We start from the raw sequence: 20,033 nt of genomic DNA on the forward strand, positions 1-20,033 counted from the left end.
TCCATCCTGCGATTTCCCTGCTTGGCCCTTCATGGAGCATCAGGGAAATATGCTAATAGGCTCACAACTTCCGTGGTGTTGTCTTTTCATAGATTCACCCCTCCCCATTTTCAAGAAGTGGGCCGAGAACAAGTTTTCAAAAATATTAAGAGATAATGAATGTCCTTCTGTAGCATCGTGTTAGAGAAAACAATAGCTTCGCTTCCCAGCCCATAGCAAAGCAGAACCCAGACTTGTTTGTTAGAATGAGCATCTTATGGGACAGCTGACAGTGAGCTCACTGAGGTCTGGGCCTCCGCGCCACGTGTGTGGCCCTGAGACCCCCATGTTGTGGTGTGGGGGGCATTGGGAGGACAGCTGGTTGGATCCTCCTGGCACCTCCTTCCCCCTCCCAAATGCAGTGGTGACTTTCTTTCACTTTCCTTTTCAAATGTCTGGGTCGTACCTGGCAGTGCTCAGGGATGGCTCCCCGTGGGGCTCAGGGGACCCTGTGCAGTGCCAGGGATGGAACCAGGGCTGGCTGGGTGCAAGGCCAGCGCCTTCCCTGCTGGCCTGTCTCTCCACCCTGGTAGTGACTTTTCTTGAGGTTGTAGTTACCAGAGGCTGGTCCAGGTGGTGGCCAGTCGGTGGGAAGGCCCAGGCATGGAGTTGACACCTGAGCACAGGACCTCATCACAGAGGATGGGCCTGTGCTTCACCCCCAAGCCCAGCCATGTCTTAGCAGAGCATGTGTGAGTCAGCGGGGAACCCTCTCTTAGGCCTCCTCAGCCCAGGGATGGGGCTCTTCAAATATTGCATCATGCCTCTGGGGTTGTTTTTTTTGGGGGGGACGGTGGAGGGCGACACCCATGTGTGATCAGAGCTTACTCTTGGCTCTGAACTCAGGGGTCACTCCCGGCAGTGCTCAGGGGACCCTAAGGGGCACCGGGGATTGAACCTGGGTCAGCGGGCAAGATAAGAGCCCTCTCTACAGTCCGATTTCCTACCCAACCCCTCATTTTGTGGAAACAATATAACTAGCTGAGAAAGGGTGATTTTTTTTTTAAGCACACATACAGATGTGTGGGAGTGTGTGCGTGCTTGTATGTGTGTGAGAGTGAATATGCAAGTGTGTATGTGTGTGAGTATGTGAATGAATGGGTTTATGTGTATGTGTGAGAGTGAATGTGTGTGAGAGTGTGTGAGTGCGTGTGTGCATTTGTGTGTGGGAGTGAATGTGAGTGTGTGACTGCGTGTGTGTGCGTGCATGTGTGTGAGTGTGAGTGCGTGAGTGTGTGTGCGTTCGTGTGTGAGTGTGAGTGTGTGTGTGTGACTGCATGTGTGTTTCCGTGCATGTGTGTGTGAGTGTGTGTACGTGAGTGCATGTGTGTGAGTACATGTGTGTGTGTGAGTGTGTGTAGTGTGTGTGTGTGTGTGTGTGAGAGAGAGAGAGAGAGAGAGAGAGAGAGAGAGAGAAAGGTCCGTAAGTTCCTCTAGTGGATCTCCAGACCATGCAGACCCCATGGCCATGGTTCCCACCTGGACTTGGACTCCAAAGCCGAGATCTCTGTCTCCTCAGCGACCCTTCATGGGCCCTCCTTTGCTTGAACTGAAAATGCTGTTTCCTGTTTGCATCTGGCCGCTGTGCTCCTGGATGCAGGGTGTCTTGGTCAAGCTTTCCCACTGGGGACCTTAGGGGCTGACCGGCCTCTACCCTAACACCTTGCCTTCTATGGGCTGTTGCCGTGGCTCTCTCTTCTTTGGGCTTTGGATGGCATAACTTTCCCTGTCCCTCTGCCAAGGCGGATTGTTCGTCATGAGTAAATAACACCCTTCCTGGCAGTCAGGGAGGTAGTTTGTGAAGGAACCCCGAACAAGATGAGTCTGTGTTAAAAAATAATTGCTCTGGAAGGTAGCTGGTTTGCTAAAGATATACCTTTTTTTTCAGGGGGGTGGTCATATCCAGCAATGCACAGGGGTTACCTCCTGGATTTGCACTCAGAAATTACTCCTGGAGGTGCTCGGGGGACCATATGGATGCTTGGAATCGAACCCAGGTCGGCCGCGTGCAAAGCAAATGCCCTGCCCACTGTACTATTGCTCCAGCCCCCTAAAGATGCATCTTTTGCATAATGTCCCCCCCATAAGTGACCCTTCCCTCTAAGTGACTTATCCCACTAATAGGACCCAGGGCGTGATCAGAGTGAGAGATCTGTCACTCAGTGCTGTCAGTATCACTTCATCCCTGGGCCTGTCCCATCTGACACCTTCTGCTCATCCTCCACATTCCCCAGCTTGATCAGGGTTCACGCTGTACCAGACATCAGACACCCTCTCCGATGTCCTAAGGAGCCCCTCCGTTCCCGCGTATATGATGGGGTACTTTCCAGAAACTTAAAAGAATCCAGGGCAAAGCTCCAGGCAGTCAGTCAAGGCTCTTCTCATGCCAAACACAAAACAGTGAATTCGGATGTTTTTGTCTTAAAAGATGAACCGAGATCCACCGGGTTCCCTGTGGAGCAGCACTGTGTGAATGTTTAAACAGCATTAGTTCCTTGCTCTGAGGGACGCTGTTCCCCTGCCCCACCTCACACTGCTGGGGTAAGGCCGGGCTGGTGGGAAAGCCACACTCACTGCCCACCACGCTGGACACAGGCACCCTCAGGCCCAGAGGAGCATCTGGTGGGTTATTATCAGCTCTGTTTGCATACCGTGAATGCTTGACATCAAAAATAACTCCCGGCAGAAAGAGGAAGGTCAAGAACACAGCCCCTGCCCTCCTTCAAATTAAAATACAACTTCTACTCGCATTAGTTGAATGCCAAGAGGTATCCTTGGCATCCAGGCGTGGGAAAACCCTCTGTCAGCCTCATTGACAATAGATGCTTCCAGAAGCAGGAACCAGGTCAATGGAATCAGCTTTGTTTTTGTGCCTTTCCGAATTCCTGAATACATTTTAAATGGCTTCAAGGAACATGTGTTCACGATCGTCAGGGATGTATGCACACACTGACATCGGCACACATTTATGTGTGCACCCACACTCCTACACATACATGCACAAATGGACACTCACACATACACACACAGGCACACACCTACACAACACAAGGCCATGGAGGGAAGAACTGGGCCACCAGAACTCCTTTTTTCTCCAAAGACACAAATCTTTGCAAGATTCCGAATCAGTGCCTTAGGATTCTAGGTTTTCTCCTTAACCATGCTCAAAAGGTCATGCCCATACCCAAGAGTGGGAGGTGGGGTTGGTGGTTTGCACACCCAGGACGGTGCCCACGTTGGTATCATGCCCACACCTCATCATCTCCCATTCTGCACCATCCCGTTGTTCTCTTGCATCATCCCTGTGTGAGCCTTTGGGTGCATTCGGGCTCTCCCTGCACTATTGATGCCTGTCTAGATAGTCGCTCTCTTCCTCCACTTCTTCTGTGCACAACCTCCAACTCCCAGTGGCTGCAGCACCCACTTTCTGGTACACCCAAGCATCCACAGTCCCAGGCCTGGGTTGGCTGGCTCCCTTTCCACCTCCCTGCCAGCACCTGCCCATGGTGCTTCTTGATTTTTGCCTGTGGACTGGCTCAGGCAGGTGCCTCTGGGCCCTGCTGCCGTGGCCTGTTCTCTCAGGAGACGTGTTCTTCTGACCATGCCAGGGGACGTCCCACCACACCTGCCCTTCCATCTTCTGAGCCTGTCTTGGTCCATTTTCATTCACCTTGAGAGCTGCTTCTGTGTGTGTGGTGGTGGTGGTGGTGGTGGGGCGGGCAGAGGAACCCATACCTGGCACTGAGGGAACCCACAACCTCCTGTTTGGGCCCCTGGCCTTCACCGGCCTGCTACGCCAAGCTGCAAATATCGGACAAACGGCCCTGCTTCTCTCTGCTTTGGTCACCAGCTCCATGGGCCATTTCTGAGTCCAGAATAATCTGGTCAGCACAGATTCAGTTTTGTTGATCCTGGCAATGGCCCACGAACTTCATCCCTGGGCCTGTCCCATCTGACACCTTCTGCTTGTCACCTTGGATTCTGCGGTTGACACACCCGCCTAGTGTTTCCTCTGGGCTCGGGACTGAGGTCAGGCTGCCATTCTGGAAGATTCCTCCTTGGCCTCATCCTCGGGGCTCCTGGGTGGTCCCTCTACCTCTTTTTCCATGACAGTTTTCTGGAATCTCTTCTTAGAGGACATTAGTCCCCTGATAAGCTTCCACCCATCCCAGTATGACTCTAACTAGGATATTTCTCCAAATGCCCAGGTCCCAATACTATCACTTTGGTGGAAGTGAAGGCCTCCACGTCTGAATTTTGGAGAGGGAGTCATATTAGTCCAGGGCAAGGCCCTGAGCACAGGGATGCCAAGTTTCCTTGCCATGGGCAAGGAGAGCGTTTTCTGCAGCAGTGTTTGGTGAATCAGCACAGTTAGGGCATTGCACACACACTTACCCGAGCCATAGCTCTTATGCGGAAGCAACCCAGAGCATTTTCTGTGACCCTGAAACCCTGAAACCTTCACCTCTGAGTCCAGGACATGATGGAAGGAGGTAAGGGAGCCCCCTCCCTCTCCACGGCCCCTCCTCTTCCCCCTGGCAAATGCTCAGGAATTTCAGTGTTACCCGAATGCAAACTCATCTTCTTTATTCACTTGTATGAAGCTCAAGGGCAAGTGGTAAGTGGCACATTTTTAATTGATATATTGATCGCGGATTTTATGGACGCCGTTGTGTAGAATTCATAAAACAATGATTTAAGTGACAGAAACAAACATAAATCAGAGCTGCATGGTTCGACTTTCAGGTCAGGGATAGAAGTTCCCTGGGTTTCTGTAATTAAAGTAACAGTCTGCACTAATTTATGACTTTCCTTTCTTCTGCCCAGCACACTGAAGGCCCCGACACTGAGCTCAGTGAACAGACCACATTCAGCCCCGAGAACTAGTCTCCTCTGGGTCTCTTTCCAGGGACCCGGGCTTCCGGGCTACCCTGGACATGGCTTTGTCGATATTTCCTGGAGGTTATGGCTTCCCAGAATAATAACCAGGTGCCAGTGTGAGCCAGGAAGAAACTCACCTCGGGCAGACTTAAAGAGGCTCCCACAGACACAGAATCCTCATGAATAAAATGTCAATGTGCTTTTTAAATACTCTGCATTTGTGGGGGGGGGCAGGGGAGGAGTCCTATGAACAAAATATCAAAATTCCCCCCAAAGCCAGAATAAGTCTTATTAATTGTTCTTTTCTCTTTTCCTTTATTTATTTATTGGTCTCTGGATTGAATAGGACTGAGTATAGACTCGCTGCTTTTTCATTTAGAGCCTGTTTATCATATATTCTTGGAAAGGGCGATTTTACATTTTTTTAAAAGGTGTATTAAAATGGGATGTATTGGCTACTGGGTTTGGTGCTACCTCTTAATGAATGTGCCCAAAGGGAGTGGCGGAGGGGGGCGCCCTCATTCTGACCCTAGAGTTTATGAATAATGATAAGAGCAACATCTGCTGGTCTGAAGCACACATGTTATTCTTCACCCACCCCCTGCGCTCTCTCCCTTAACCTCAACCTCCTGAGATCAGCATCATGTTGGTCTCCAGCAGAACCTGTAGGGTTTCATAGGAAGGGTCTCGGGGTGGGGGTGGGTGGGCGTCACATCGGGGTCAGGTTGGGCTCTGTGTGCATGGAAGGACTCTCTGCCTCAGAGCAGAAGATTTGAACCACCTCTCAGGAGAACATTGATTCCCCCCCCTCAACCCCACTCCACAATTGGTCCTTTGGCATCCCTGAGACCTTCCTAGCTGGGTTAACTCCTTGCTTACCTCGTGATTTGGACTGGACTGCTAATCGGAGTCTTTATCCTTCCTATTGGTATAAGAATTTCAGGGAAATTTTTTTTAAATTTTTATTAGTGAGACATCATGAGGTACAGTTGTAGACTTACACATTTTTGTGCTTGGGTTTCAATTATACAATGATGAAATACCCATCCCTCCACCAGTGCCCATTTCCCACCACCACGGATCCCAGTATCCCTCCCACCTCCCCCCATATCCCCCATCCTACCCTGCCTCTGTGGCAGGGCATTTTTAAACACACACACACACACACACACACACACACACACACACACACACTCCACAATTGGTTCTTTGGCATCTGCCACCCCCAAGACCTTCCTAGCTGGGTTAACTCCTTCTCACCTCGTGATTTTGGACTGGACTGCTAATCAAGTCTTAGTTCTCCCAAATGGCTGGCCTAGAAGAATTTTAGGGAAAATTTTACACACACACACACACACATACACACACACACACACACACTGAACATCCTCCATTGTTTCAAAGGGGGGAAAAAAAGACTCTGCAAATCCACAGCCTCCTCATTGGCAATGAGGCCAGCTTGGCTCTCCCGACGCTTTGGTTATTAATCTCAATGCAGAAGCTCGCGTGCCTCTCCGTTCACACAGGGGTCTCACGGCGGCAAGAGCCTGCAGATTGCAAAAGCTCCCATCCCGCGGTGTGCCCCCAAACATCTTATTTGTCTTGATATTTCTTTCACAGAAATACATATGACAGATAAGAAGTCGCTGGAGGCTGCTCGGCTTGGTGTCAGACAGATATTAAAACAATAAACTCTCTTGCCCTGGGATTTCCGGGGCATGTATAGCCAGAGAACAAGGCGGAGGTGAGCGGCTTCAGAGAGGCAGCAAGGCAGTGGTTCCGGGGGAATTCCCTGGACACCCCCAGTCCTGTGATAGCATTCACAGATAGGATGTTTAATGCGCACGTGTCCAGCGGAAGACCAGCCTGCGTGGCCTTGCCACGCTGCCCTTCCACCTGCCTGGGGTCAAGGCAAGCCAACTCCCCTGGAGTGGAGAAGCTCACCCAGAGAGCTGGATTTTTATTTTTTAAATTCAAGTACCCTGCTTTTACAAATTCATCCATAGTTGAGTTTTAAGCATACAGTGTCCCAGTACCAGGGGTCAGAGCGATAGGCCAGTGGCCAGCCCAAGTTCCATCCCCGCCCTGTCTGGTTCCACGGCCCTGCTTGGAGTGACCTCTGAGCACAGAGCCAGGAGTAAGTCCTGAGCAACACAGGGGGTGATCCAAAATTGAAAAGTAGCAAAATGGTGTTCAACACCAACCCTAACACCAGTGTCCCCTGATTCCCTCCCCCCACCCCCAGGCTGCTGTCCTTTGGGGTTAGCTATAATATACCACACCGCCACCAGCCCCATGACTTCCTCCTCCCTTGATTTCTCTCATTCCTTTGCTTTAGTTCTTTAACCTGGGGCCTGGGGTTTACCCCTTTGATACCATGCAGTCCCCTGTTCCGTTTTAAACACCCTTTTCATTTCCTTCCTCAAATGATCACAGACTCCCCTGCAAGGGCGTGAAATTTGCGAGGGTTAAAGAGAAGCTTCGCTCAGATTCCCTGGAATATAACTGGGGGAGGAGGGGTGGCCCTGGGGCCCACTGACTCCTGGCACTGGCCGGCGTGCGGCCAGGGTCAGGGTTTCCCCCCAGGGTCTGCAGGGAAGCAGATGCATCTTTCTCGGGGTCGGGTTGGGGACCTGAGTTTGCTCCTTGAGGCAGACTCGCAAGTGTTCAGAGCTGGGGATGAGCACTTAGGCAGGAGCTAAGAATATCCAGTGATGGTGGAGGGATGGTATTTGATCATTGTATAATGGAAACCCAAGCACAAAAAAAGTGTAAGTCTGCAACTGTACCTCATGATGTCTCACTATTAAAAAAATTTTTTAATAAAAAAAAAGAATATCCAGTGAGAATAATCCAAGTGCTGGGATCAGGGTTCTCAGGGCCCCTAGTCCCGACCTCTCACCTCCCCTCCTGCTTCCCTGCCTGATTTCCCTCCAAATGCAAACTCCTCCCCCCCCAGCCCCCGCCCTCTTGAGGCACAGAGGAAGGATGCTGAGCGCCTCCCTCTGAACACAGAAAGCAGCCTAGGATTGAGGCTTCCCCAGGGAGGACCCCAGTGCTACAGCGTCTCTCCTCGTGCTGTCATGGATGCGACCAATGCGTGGCCTGGGAGGGGGGTCCCCCCGCAGGGTACTGAGCGCCAGAGCGCACACCCCCACACCCCAGATCCCCTGGCTTTCCTTTGCACGTCCCCGTGGTGCTCTGACATTTGCTTGCATGCTTTCGTTATGGGGTTTGGGTCTGTTTTGCTGAGAAATGAGCATGGAGCTATTTCTCAGGGTGCACTTGCAAACACCACCAGCCTCCAGGGTCCCGCAGGAACCTAAAACACATTTGGGGAAGTGGGAGAAGGAGTGGCAGGTCCGAGTGCCCCTGCCTTGGTGGGGGTCTCAGAGTCCTGGCGGGCTCGTGCACACCAGCCCTTCTCTGGGCACCAAGTGTGTGTCTGGGGCGAGCCCCGGGGCTGGACGCCTGACCAAAGTGGTCACTGCAGGGGTCAGGTCTGGTGAGTCCCGAGACAGGCTCGTCTCTGGCCTGGCCACCCTCGGGTCCGTGTGTGCGGGGACCCCCTTCCGGTCGGCTTTGAATTTGTCTGTCCAGCTTCCTGTGTAAATGACTGTGGCCTTGCCCGGTTCATCGTCAGGAATCGAGGGCAAAGCGTTTATCACTTGCCTGGGGCCCCAGACCCCTGCAGCCCGGGGGAACGCTGGGAATGCATGCCAGTGTTGCTCAGGACTTACTCCTGGCTCTGTGCTCAGAGGTCACTGCTAGCGAATCATTCAGCAATGATTCAACCATAGCTACTTGCCTGTGCTGATGCCCTGATAAAGTCATTATGCGTTTGACTGTTAGCTTTCTGTTTGCTCCTAGCTGCTGGGGAGGCCAGAGAAACTGAGCTGGTCAAGCTATGTCCAGCACCGGGTGATAGCACATCCCTCTGTTCCCAGAGCAGGACCTGCCTTCCGGGCAGGGCTTTCTCTGTCGCCCACCTTGGCCCCTGGCTGCGTTAAACACTCTGAGACAGAGATCTGCTCTCATTTTGCAGGATAAGACATTAGAGAAATTCTATCTGGGGCCGGGGGTTCTCAGACAGACCCAGAGAGCAGCAAGTTAGGCTGCATGTCCCGCCTGTGTCGTCTGTGCTGCCTCAGTCCCACCCTGAGTGCCCGAGAGGGGAGGGCATGGCTAGCGTGGCAAAGAAACCAGGACACGTGGCGGCTAGTGAAGAGCCCCGCCTGCCGTCCTCCTCCAGGATGGCCAAGGCTTGGATGATGAAGAATGCACACTGGCATGAGGCTCGTCCTGTGGGTTTGGTGGGGGCCTTTTAGATTTTTCTCCCAATTTTTGAGCCCCATCTGGCAGGCTTCCTCCTGGCTCTGTGCTCAGGGATCACTTCTGGGGGGGGCCCAGGAGACCTTGTAGGGGAAGGCAAGTGTTTTTCCACTCTTACTATCTCTCAGGTCCCCAAGATTTTATTTTTATGTTCTTCAGTCAGAAAAACATTCTGCTTGGGGCCGGTCACTTCATTGCTCTGAATCCATCCCTGTGTTTTCATTACATTTGGGTCTTCTTTTCCTCCTCTCTCAATGTAAAGGTAAAAAAAAGGCCCTCCCGTTGTTCATCGATTTGCTCGAGCGGGCCCAGTAACGTCTCCATTGGAGACTTTGTTGTTACTGTGTCTGGCATATCGAATACATCACGGGTGGCTTGCCAGGCTCTGCCGCGCGGGCGAGATACTCTCGGTAGCTTGCCGGGCTCTCCGAGAGGGGCGGAGGAATCGAACTCGGGTCGGCCATGTTGGCTGCGTGCAAGGCAAACGCCCTACCACTGTGCTATCGCTCCAGCCCTGTGACTCCGATTTTTTCCCTTTCCCAAAGAAGAGGTTTATTTCTTACCATGTTGTGAGTATAAGGGAACTGTTGGAAACATTCTCACCAAACAGTGATGTACAGGCCGGCGGTGGGAGGGGGATGCAGAATTCCCACCATATATGATGAGCTTCTTCAAATCCTGGAGAAAAGTCCTAGTCACGTTTAGTTGTCAGGGACTCAAGGCTTTGGCAGTAAGTATGCTGGGGTGGGGGTGGGGGTCCAAGACCCTCCAGAGGAGTTGGGAGTAGGGAGGCAGAAAGCTTCCCCCAAAGCTTACTTGAGACACCTTCATCCTGGTTCTCTTGCTGGAGGACATTGAACTTTCCCTCACATTGCCCTTCCCTCCCTTCCTCCCCAGGCCAGTGGAGCATCAGCTCTGGCTGGTCTTTGAGCTTTTAACACTGTCACCGTCCTCCCGTTGTTCATCGATTTGCTCGAGCAGGCCCAGTAACGTCTCCATTTTGAGACTTGTTGTTTCTGTGTTTGGCCCATCGAATACGTCACGGGTAGCTTGCCAGACTTTGCTGTGCATTTTTGTTTTTTTTTTTGGGTCACACCTAGGTGTTCTCAGGGGTTACTTCTGGCTCTGGGCTCAGGAATTCCTCCTGGTGGTGCTCAGGGATGATGCATATGGTGGTGCATATGGGATGCCAGTGATATAGGCAGCTAGATAGGGAAGGGCCTCCATGCAATGGAATTTCGTGGGAAATAAAAACACCAAGAGTCCCAAGGCTGCAAAAAGTTTGCAGATACAGGAACTAAGGCCTGGTAAGACCCTCAACTGGCAGACCCAAAGAAGGCTGGTGACTGCCTCTCTGAGAGACGCTCTAGCCAGAATAAAGACCAGGAAAGGAATGTTAAAAAAAACCATCAATCACTCCCAATTCCACCTCCTGGGAAACTACCGTACCAACTTCTCTTTTATAAGTTGGTGTATTATCTTTGAATCTGCTGAGTAGCAAACATGAATAACAAGCCCGTGTTTCTTTCATTTGCCAGCTCACACCTTGGCAGGGCTCGGGGGATTCTACGGGATGTGGGAGATGAGCTCAGGTTGGCCCCATGCAAGGCCAGCACCCTTGCCACCCACCGTACACCCCTCCAGCCCCGCTCGCTCTCTTCCACACGGCAGAAGGGCCTCCCCCACAGAATGGGTTTTGCCCAATGGGTTAGATCTCACGCTTGCATTTTTTGGGATCCTTTTCCCTAAAAAATCCCCACCAACCAGAGTTTCTCTAAGGCCAGAGTTTCCTCCTTACAAGTCCCACCCGCTGTCCCTCCACCCCCGCTGTCACTGAACCTCTGTGGGGTGCAGAGTCTATCTTATTGTGAAATCAAGATTTTCTGCATTGCCTCAAACTAGGCAGTCATTTGGTGCTAAGACAGTATTAGCACCAGATTTAGTCACCAGGATGTCTCCAGGGAGAGCTGTGAACCTCTTGGGACAAGCTTCCCAGACCTTCCTCTGTGGCTCTCTGGCATCTCAGTATCTGGGCTGGGGGTGAGGGGGAGAGAGAGAGAGAGGAAGAGGGAGAGAGAGAGAGAGAGAGAGAGAGAGAGAGAGAGAGAGAGAGAGAGAGAGAGAGAGAGAGAGAGCTTCCAGCTGTGTCACCCAGCTGCCTCCAGTGGACAGGAAGCGTAGAGGCTGATGTGTCGAGGACAAGCCTGGCCAGGAGGAGATGGGGCTAAGATGGGAGCACAGTGCACCCCTGAAGGACCTGGCCAAGGAAGGAGAATCCCCAGGAGCACCCCAGAAGTAGCCTCCAGGTGTGACTGCAAGGAGGCAGGGCTCAGGGCCAGAGAGAGCCAGGGCCCTAGACCCGTCGCAGCCCATCAGGCCACTAGAATGTCATTATCACCCTCCACCGCCCCCCCCCCCGAAACGTACATTTCTCCCCAAGTTCAAGTCCTTGCCAATCCTTTCAACATATCCTAATCAGACCTGGAACAGCCTGGAAACTTCTGGCTAATTTGGATTTGACTAAAACTTTTGTACCATGACGTTATGTAAAGAGATTCAATTATGGTGCGCAATGTTTTGTGAGTAACTACCGCCCATAAAAAGTTAATTAATCAGGGCTGTGTCAATTTCCTGGTGCCATGTCAATTTGCTGCCAGGTAATTAATCACTAATCACCCACCAAGCAGCAGGCTGGGGGGGAACAGCCACGAGCCATTTATTGTCTCTGCCCGACATAAATGGCTTGCACAGCCGGGAAGAAACACATCTTGCCTTTCATAATATTTTTATCGACACTTTTGCAAGTTGTAATAGTCTGCAGCAACAAGAAACTGCAGTTCAATGGAATATGAATATTAAAGAAACAAATGAGTGGAGATTTATAGGACATTGCGCTTGTGTTATGTCAGTTTTGAGATTAAACCGAGCAAATGAACAGTGAAAAATTACTCTTCCATGTGGAGAATGGTGATTAGACTTGTACATTAATTAGAAATTTTTGTTTTCCTATTCAATGCATTTCAAATGAGGTTGTCCTATAAGAAACTGTTTGTCCAAAAATGTAGATTCATTTGCTTCTAAACAGCAGTATTTAATATCAACGTGCATTTTTAAAGGAAGCAGGAACTGATCCCAAATGTGTGTCTCAGGGATTAATGCGACTTAGGCGACTCTGAGAATCCCACAAATGAAGAGGCCATTTTGGGTTTGGGTTTCATTTTGTTTTTAATTTGGCAGATGACTGAATAGAACCCCTCAGTCTTTTTCTTCCCCCCCCCAACGCCACCCCCACACACAAGCCTTGAATTTTCCAAATTGTTTTTTTTTAAATCCTGAAAGTCTTTTCATTTTTGTTTTGACCTAAAACTAAATATACTCCATCAAAATCAGCGTTCCATTTAATGTCATTTAAAGATAGTGACCTAATGGTGTCATCAATCAATGTGATGTATCTTTTATGAGATTCATTTCCGGGGGGGAAAAAAAGCAAACATTTTTGTCATTTGGGAAAAAAAAAAAGAATCCCTTGTGTTGGGGGTTTTCTTTTCTTTTTTTTTTTTTTCTTTGTTTGCGGGACTCATTGCCGGGGTGTAGATCACACTCAGCTCTGCCTCTGAGTTCTAGCTGGCTGTTCATTTCACCTTGGTATGTTACCTATTATATACCACTTCTTAATTTATGGTCCAGCGCATGGAACGGGTGTTCCCCCAAGGGGAATTCTGCAGCACCACGAACCTGCTGTTGAAAGCGTTCCTGCACCCCCAGAATTGTGTAAGTGTCTCTTTCCTCCTCTGAATTTCCTGCAGAGCAATCCCATCCCTAAATAAGCATGACTCTTTGCCTTCCGATATTCAAACTCCGTGTGTGTGTGTGTGTGTGTGTGTGTGTGTGTGTGTGTGTGTGGTGGGGGCGGGGGAGGTAGGGGTGATGGTGGGAATCAAAGGGAGAGGAAGACTCAGCAGAGAGAGAGGGGAGAGAGAAAGGAGAGAGAGAGAGAGCGAGAGAGAGAGAGAGCGAGAGAGAGAGAGAGAGAGAGAGAGAGAGAGAGAGAGACCCTGTATTCTGACCGCACACCTTTTGCAGGGCATCTGGCAACCTCATGCAAATTCTACCCAGCGCCCAAATGCAAAGAATAATTGCCCATTAAAGCGGTTGTATATTTTTATGGCTTTGATGCAGAACCTGGCCCCCTGTCGGGCTTTGCATCTGTTCCTCTTCCATTTCTCCCCGAGCTCTAAAACTGTAATATGCAGCTTATAACCCTCAAGTATTTTCCACTGGTTTTGTGTGTCTTCTCTTGGGATTTCCCGGCTGGTGCGATGATCTCATTTGTGTTTATTTTCCAAGGTAAGCACCATCTTCATAAAAGAGAGGTGGGGTCGGGGGGAAGGCAGGAAACTCGCGAGTCTGTCACTAGAAACACAGAGATCCCATAGGAGAAGGGCCAGGGTGGGGTGTCTTTGAAGGGGAGACAAGCAGGAAGCCAGTGACAGTTGGGTCAATAGCCCACTTCGCTGGTGAATACACCCTCACATCTTCCCCTTGGAGACAATGGCTGATTGGCCTTGAACCCAAGCTCTTCACGGTGGGGTCTGTTGTTCTACCCCCAAGTCCCTTCTCCCTGGGCGCCTTGACCTAGAGCAGAGAGGGGCTTCTCTGTTACGCCCTCCTCCCCGGGGGCTCTAGCATCAGTCTAGCTGAAGGTTGGGAGTGGGTGGGCAGAGACTGTGGAATTGTCAACAAGATGCACAATTGGTATTTGCTCCTGAAGAGCTTGCCCTGTTTTCTTGGAGAGAAAGTCATTTTTAGCTTATGAGCTAAATCCAATTTTCGTTGCAGTGATACCAGATTTTTCACTTTGATTCATGCTGGATAGAGTTTAAGAGGGAGCCTTTCCCATATAATGAACCTGCGTTGGGTTCTTGTTGTTGTTGTCCTTCTTCTTCTTCTTTGTCCCCTTGTGCCAAGAACTAAGGATTTATGCCACACCCACCAAGCTACCCGAACCTTTTTCCTTGGATCCTCATTGCTGGTCGGTTTGCATATGTATTAACTTGAAGTCCAACTAGGACGAAACAGCAAGCTCAAACTCCCACGCTGAGGCTCAGGAATGCCTGAAATCTGGTGCCTTTGCTAACACGATTCCCAATTAGCAGAGACGAGAACAGAGAGCAGATGACAGGGTGGAAGGTTTATGACTCCCGGCAACAATGGTTTGCTCTATTCCGGAAATGGAGAGGACGCTAAGCTGCTCCTTGTGGCATTGTGGCCTGGGATTTATTTCACGCCATCACCCGTTTCTTGGCATCAGACTTTGGGAAGGGGAGCAGGGTTTCATGACATGAGGACTTGAACCAAACGAAAGGTTACTATCAGACCCAGTAGTAATGTTCAATCAGGTCCGAGGGTAGAACCCTCTGGGTTTCGCTGACACTGAGGCTGAAACCTCTCTCTGGTTTGTTGCTTCAGTTCTGCCTTTCCTGTCCTGATGCCCCAACATCTGTGAGGGCTGTGCCCCTGGGGGGCAGGTGAGAAGAATCAGTCAGTTCCTTCTCGTCTGAGTGCAGCTGAAGGAAGTCTGACTCACAGTCATGTTAGCACTTAAAATGGATGTTTGTCATCGTGGCCTGAGGAGAGAAGATTCTGGTCCCGATTCAAGATGTGACTGTGGAGACAGAGAGGCCGGGGACAACCAGGCATCCTGCAGCTGGGCCAGGGATGGTGTAGATGGTGCTTGAGCCTGGCGTGTGTTTGGGGTGTTGGCCCCACTTCCCCCCCGCAAACAAGCTCATCTTCCAGTCCTGTGAATTCAGATGAGGAGGAAATAGGGAAGAAATGCAGGCTGCCCGGTGACATGTCCACTGAACAGTTGCATGCTCTGAGAGTCTGGGGAATGTTCTGGAGCCCCCGCCCCCCCAGCCCCTGTGGCAGTTGGGTAAGAGGCATAGCTGCCCGTGCACCCCGGGTAAGACCGGCCCTGTGCTCTGCAACCCGCTGAACCCCAAGTCATCTCGGAGGGAACTTCCGCTCAATCTTGAGGGTGAGACACTTTGAGGACAGAGAAGGACATCGCTGATGGCACAGGGAGACCGGCCTTAGTTTTGGGCCTTGTCATCTTCCTGCACCAAGTGGTCTTGTACCAACTGGGACAGTGACCCAGGAGCATGGCCTGTCCTGTCCTGGTGAGCAGGACAGAGGGTGACCACCCCCCTCCTCAGCCTGTGTTCTAGCTTCAAGAGCCCCCCAACCTCCTTGTATCACAGCTGCTTGCTGATGTAGGTGGGGGGCTCCTGGCAGCTTCTGCTGGGGGGGGGGGCGGTCAGGGTAAGTGAAAGCATGAAGGGAAAGAAGAGGAAGAAGTAGAGAGAGGTGGGAAAGAAAGGGTGGAAGGAAGGAGAGGAGAGAAGGAAGGGGGAAAGGAAGAAAGGGAGGGAGGAAAGAAAGAAATGAAGGAAGGAAGGGAAGGAAGGGAGGGAGAGGGAGGGAGGGGGGAGGGAGGGAGGGAGGGAAGGAGGGAGGGAGGGAGGGATGGAGGGAGGGAGGGAAGGAACAAAAGAAAGATGGAAGCAGTGGAGTAGAAAGGAGAAAATGAGGGAGGAAAGAAAGGGATGGAGGGAAGGAGGGATGAAAAGGGAGGGAGGGAGAAGGAGAAAGAGAGGAAATGAGGAGGGGGGAGGGGTTGCAGAGGAGGGGAGGGAGCGCAGTGAGACCAGTGAAGGAGCCACCCATTAATCACCATGAGAAACCAGGGACTCAGGAGGAGGCACCCGGGCAGCTCTAGGTGGCACCAGAAGCAGCAGCTGCACCCAGCACCAGGCGCCCCTCGCCACCCCGGCTCTGCCCTCCATGCCACTGTCCTGCAGGCGCTTGGCCGGGCCCTCTGGGGGCGGTGGGTGTGGCCTCTTCCCTGCATGCCCTGGCTGAGCAGGAGCCTGGGGTGCCCCCAACACAGACCAGGCCCCATCCTGCAGACACCCTGCTCTCCCCTCCATCCCTGTGCCACCACAGCTCCCAAGCCTCCTTTCCACCGTCCATCCACACCCAAATCCAGCCCCAACTGCATCATAAGGCAGCCTGGCCAGGTCCAGGCGTTTCTTTGATCTAGGGGTCGGCAGTTTCCTGCTCTGACACTCACTCATCTGCTTGATTTCAAACTTTAAGACGGTTCCAAGCAAACTGAGCCCGTGGGCCTGGTCACAGGGTGGGGCTGGGGGCAGTTGTGTCACCTCGGTCCAGCTGGGAAGCGCCTGAGTGCGGCTGAGTGCGGGGCTAATGACGCAGGGTTCCCCTGAAGAGCCCCCGAGCTACAGCCCCCAGACCAGGGTTCTCTAGGATGCCGGGACAGAGGGAGAGAAAGGGCGCAGCCCGGTGTGGCTTGAGCAACAGACAGAATCGAGGTTTTGTTGGTTAGTTCGGCCTGGAGGGCACTGTTTTCCGGGCTCAGTAATCCTGGCACTCTCCGCATGGTGAGAGAGAGGAGGGGAGGGACTGGGAGGGGAGAGGTCTTGGCCCCACACCCCAGACAGTCCCCAAGACAAGCAGCCTTGCCTGAGGGCGCCCAGGCTGTGATTCCAGGAGAGGGAAGTTGGGAATCCTGAGGGACTCTACCTGCCATGCCCCAGCATCTAAGGCCGAGGTCACGCTTCTCGGTGTCCTGTACAGCTGTCCCCAAGCACCAGGGAGCAGACAGTGACGCCCTGGGGGCTGGAACCTCTGTTTTCTTTCTTTGTGGTTTGGGGGGCACAGGTGTGTGCACAGACATACATGCTCACACATGCATCCAGGCACACTCGCACATATGCACAAGCACCACACATATGTATGCGTAGATGCACACACACACATGCAGCTCACATGTACACAGACACAGGCACAGCACACACACCCCATGCATGCAAATTCTCAGGCACACATGCACACATGTATGCTCACGCGTGCACTCAGATGCACATGCGGGCACAGGCACACACACACACACACACACACACACACACACACGCGCGCGCGCGCGCGCCTTCTGGGCAAGATTTAGAACCCCAGAGGATGAGGTCACAGCCCCCCTCTCCTGGCACAGCAGGGTGAGGGGGATGCAGAGACAAACAGGATGTGATGGGGGCCTCAAAGCTCCCACCCAAGAGTGGGTGGAGCTCAGGGCTCCTGTCTTGCAGAAACCAGGCCCAGGAGAGGTTGAGCCTATGTAGGGTTCCCAGGAATTTGCCATTCTGGCCACTGCCCAGTGCCCCCCGCCTCACCAAGGACCTCCAAAGGCTGAGAGTGAGGTGGGGGCAGTCATTACCCTCTTGTGCTTCCTGCCCTGGAGGGCCCTAGGCAGCACTGAGTGGTGGCCTGGGGTGGAGCCAGGCATGTGGGAGCCCAGTGAGCCAGCTTGAGTGGGGAGGAAGGACACTCCAGGCAGGGGAGGAGAATTCAGCATTGCAGCGTCCAGGGAGGGGCCGGAGAGAGCTCAGGGATTCAGACCTCCGCCTTGTGTGGACTTGCACCCGCTTCCACCCCTAGCCCTGCCGCAGGAGCCCCAAGCACTGCTAGGAGTGACCCCCAGAGCAGAGAAGAAGGGTCACTCCCCGCATCCCCATGAAAGCCGCCAGCCATCACTCCCCCCTGGGCCCTCACCATGGCGTCCTGCAGCCCAGCTCCCCTCTGCGGGCTCACCCACACTCATCCTGACTCTGCGGGTCTGTCCCGACACTGTGTGCTGGTTGGGGAGGTGGCCGGCATGGGATCCTGGCCCGTGTCTTGGGCCAGGAGTTTCCTGTACCTCCCGGGTCTGCAGGAACGTTGCATCGCGGACCAAAATGGCTCACAAGCCACTTGTGTATAAAGACAGAGTAAGGAATAAACGAAAGTGGACTTGGACAGAGCACTAAACTGCTTTCAGCCCAGCCCCAGGGAAAATGACCACAGAGAGAAATAGGAGTGGTGTCTACTTCCCATAGCTCTATGTGGAGGAATGAACACCACAATAGCCACAGACATGGTCACACACACGTGTACGCACACACACATGTACATACATGTACGTGCAGGCGTATGGATCTGTATACACATGCAAACAAGTTTGTTGGGCTCTCTGACACAAAGCCATTGTGCTTCCTGCCCTGGAGGGCCCTATGCAGCACTGAGTGGTGGCCTGGGGTAGAGCCAGGCATGTGGGAGCCCAGAGAGCCGGCCTGAGTGGGGAGGAAGGACGCTCCAGGCAGGGGAGGATTTCCAAGATGCAAATGTGTACTGTGTATACAATATGCAATATACATATATTTCTATGTATACTGTGACGATCTGCTGAGTAGATGTTAGATAGATAGCACTGTACCACTGTCTTATAGCACTGTCCTCCCATTGTTCATCAATTTGCTCGGGCAGGCACCTGTGACGTCTCCATTGTGAGACTTGTGACTGTTTTTGGCATATCAGATATGCCATGGGGAGCTTGCCAGGCTCTGCTGTGTGGGCGGGATACTTTCAGTAGCTTGCCTGGCTCTCCGAGAGGGACGGAAGAATCGAACCCAGGTCGGCCACATGCAAGGCAAATGCCATACCTGCTGTGCAATAGATAGATCACGGTCACAATCACGACCATCCTGTTATTCATCGATTGCCTCGAGCAGGCCCCAGTAACGTCTCCTTCATCCTAGCCCTGAGATTATAGTCAAGGCTCTTTAGGAGAATGAGACCCATCATTGTTACTGGTATTTGGCATATTGGGTACGCCACGGGGAGTTTGCCAGACTCTGCCGTGTGGGCAGGCTACATTCGGGAGCCTGCCAGTTTGTCCAGAGTAGAAAAAGATAGATAGATAAGCAGATTAAATGAATGGAGAGACAGAAGCGTAGATAGATAATTAACAGAGCAGTGGATGGATGGATGATAGTTGATAAGTGATGGGAAGGTAGATAGTGCTTAGCTAGTAGATAGGGAAGAATGTAAGATAATGAGAAACATAACGATAGATGAAGGATAAAGAGTGAATCGATGGGGTGAGACATAGTTGAGCAGGGAGGGCATCTTCCTTTGCACACAGCCTACTTGAGTTCAGCCCCCAACATCCCATATGTTGGGTACTCTGAGCACCTCCAGGAGTGATTCCTGAGTGCAGAGACAGGAGTAACCTCTGAGCTTTGCTGGGTGGGGCCCCAAAACAACAGCAACAAAATAGTGGGTAGATGATGGATTAGATGCACAGGTGTAGGTGGAGGGATGGGTGGATGGGTGGATGGATGGGTAGATAGATAAATGGGTGGATAACTGATGGATGAATGGATGATGAATGATAGGAAGATAAATAATGCATGATATAGATGGATGATGAAAAGGTAGGAACAGACATAGGTGGAGGGTAAGTTGAGTATCCCTGATGGATTTGTGACACAGATGTGGATGGTTGGATGGATGGGTAGGTTGATAAATGGGGAAAGTGGACGGACGGACGGATGGATGGATGGATGGATGGATGGATGGATGGATATAGGAAGATAACTGGATGGATGGGCCAATGACAGATCTGTATAAAGATGAAAGAGACTCATTGTACAAATAGACGAAAGAACTCACTGGACATCTATGCTCCAATCTACCTTTGAAAAAAAAAAGTGTTTGGGGCTAGAGCGATAACACAGTGGGCAGGGTGTTTGTTTGCCTTGCATGTGGCAGACCCGGGTTGATTCCCAACATCCCATAGGGTCCCCCGAGCACCACCAGGTGTAATTCCTGAGTGCAGAACCAAGAAGAACCCCCTGTGCATCACCGAGTGTAACCCCAAAAGC

At 51.9% G+C, this 20,033-nt stretch overlaps 1 protein-coding gene across 29 annotated transcripts in view; it reads left to right on the plus strand.

The window, feature by feature from the left end:
• Positions 1 to 20,033, plus strand: part of RBFOX1 (RNA binding fox-1 homolog 1) — a 1,027,611-nt gene that overhangs the window by 957,014 nt on the left and 50,564 nt on the right. For 14 of the 29 annotated variants that reach the window (XM_056135038.1, XM_056135030.1, XM_056135037.1 and 11 more), the window contains one exon: positions 12,940 to 13,023. The exons of the other annotated variants lie outside the window; for them this stretch is intronic. In XM_056135038.1, coding sequence (XP_055991013.1) covers positions 12,940 to 13,023 — 84 coding nt within the window. The remainder of the gene's footprint in view (positions 1 to 12,939; positions 13,024 to 20,033) is intronic. 29 annotated transcript variants of the gene reach the window in all.

Source organism: Sorex fumeus, unplaced genomic scaffold (genome assembly GCF_029834395.1).
Source record: "Sorex fumeus unplaced genomic scaffold, SorFum_2.1 ptg000110l, whole genome shotgun sequence".
NCBI lineage: Eukaryota > Metazoa > Chordata > Mammalia > Eulipotyphla > Soricidae > Sorex > Sorex fumeus.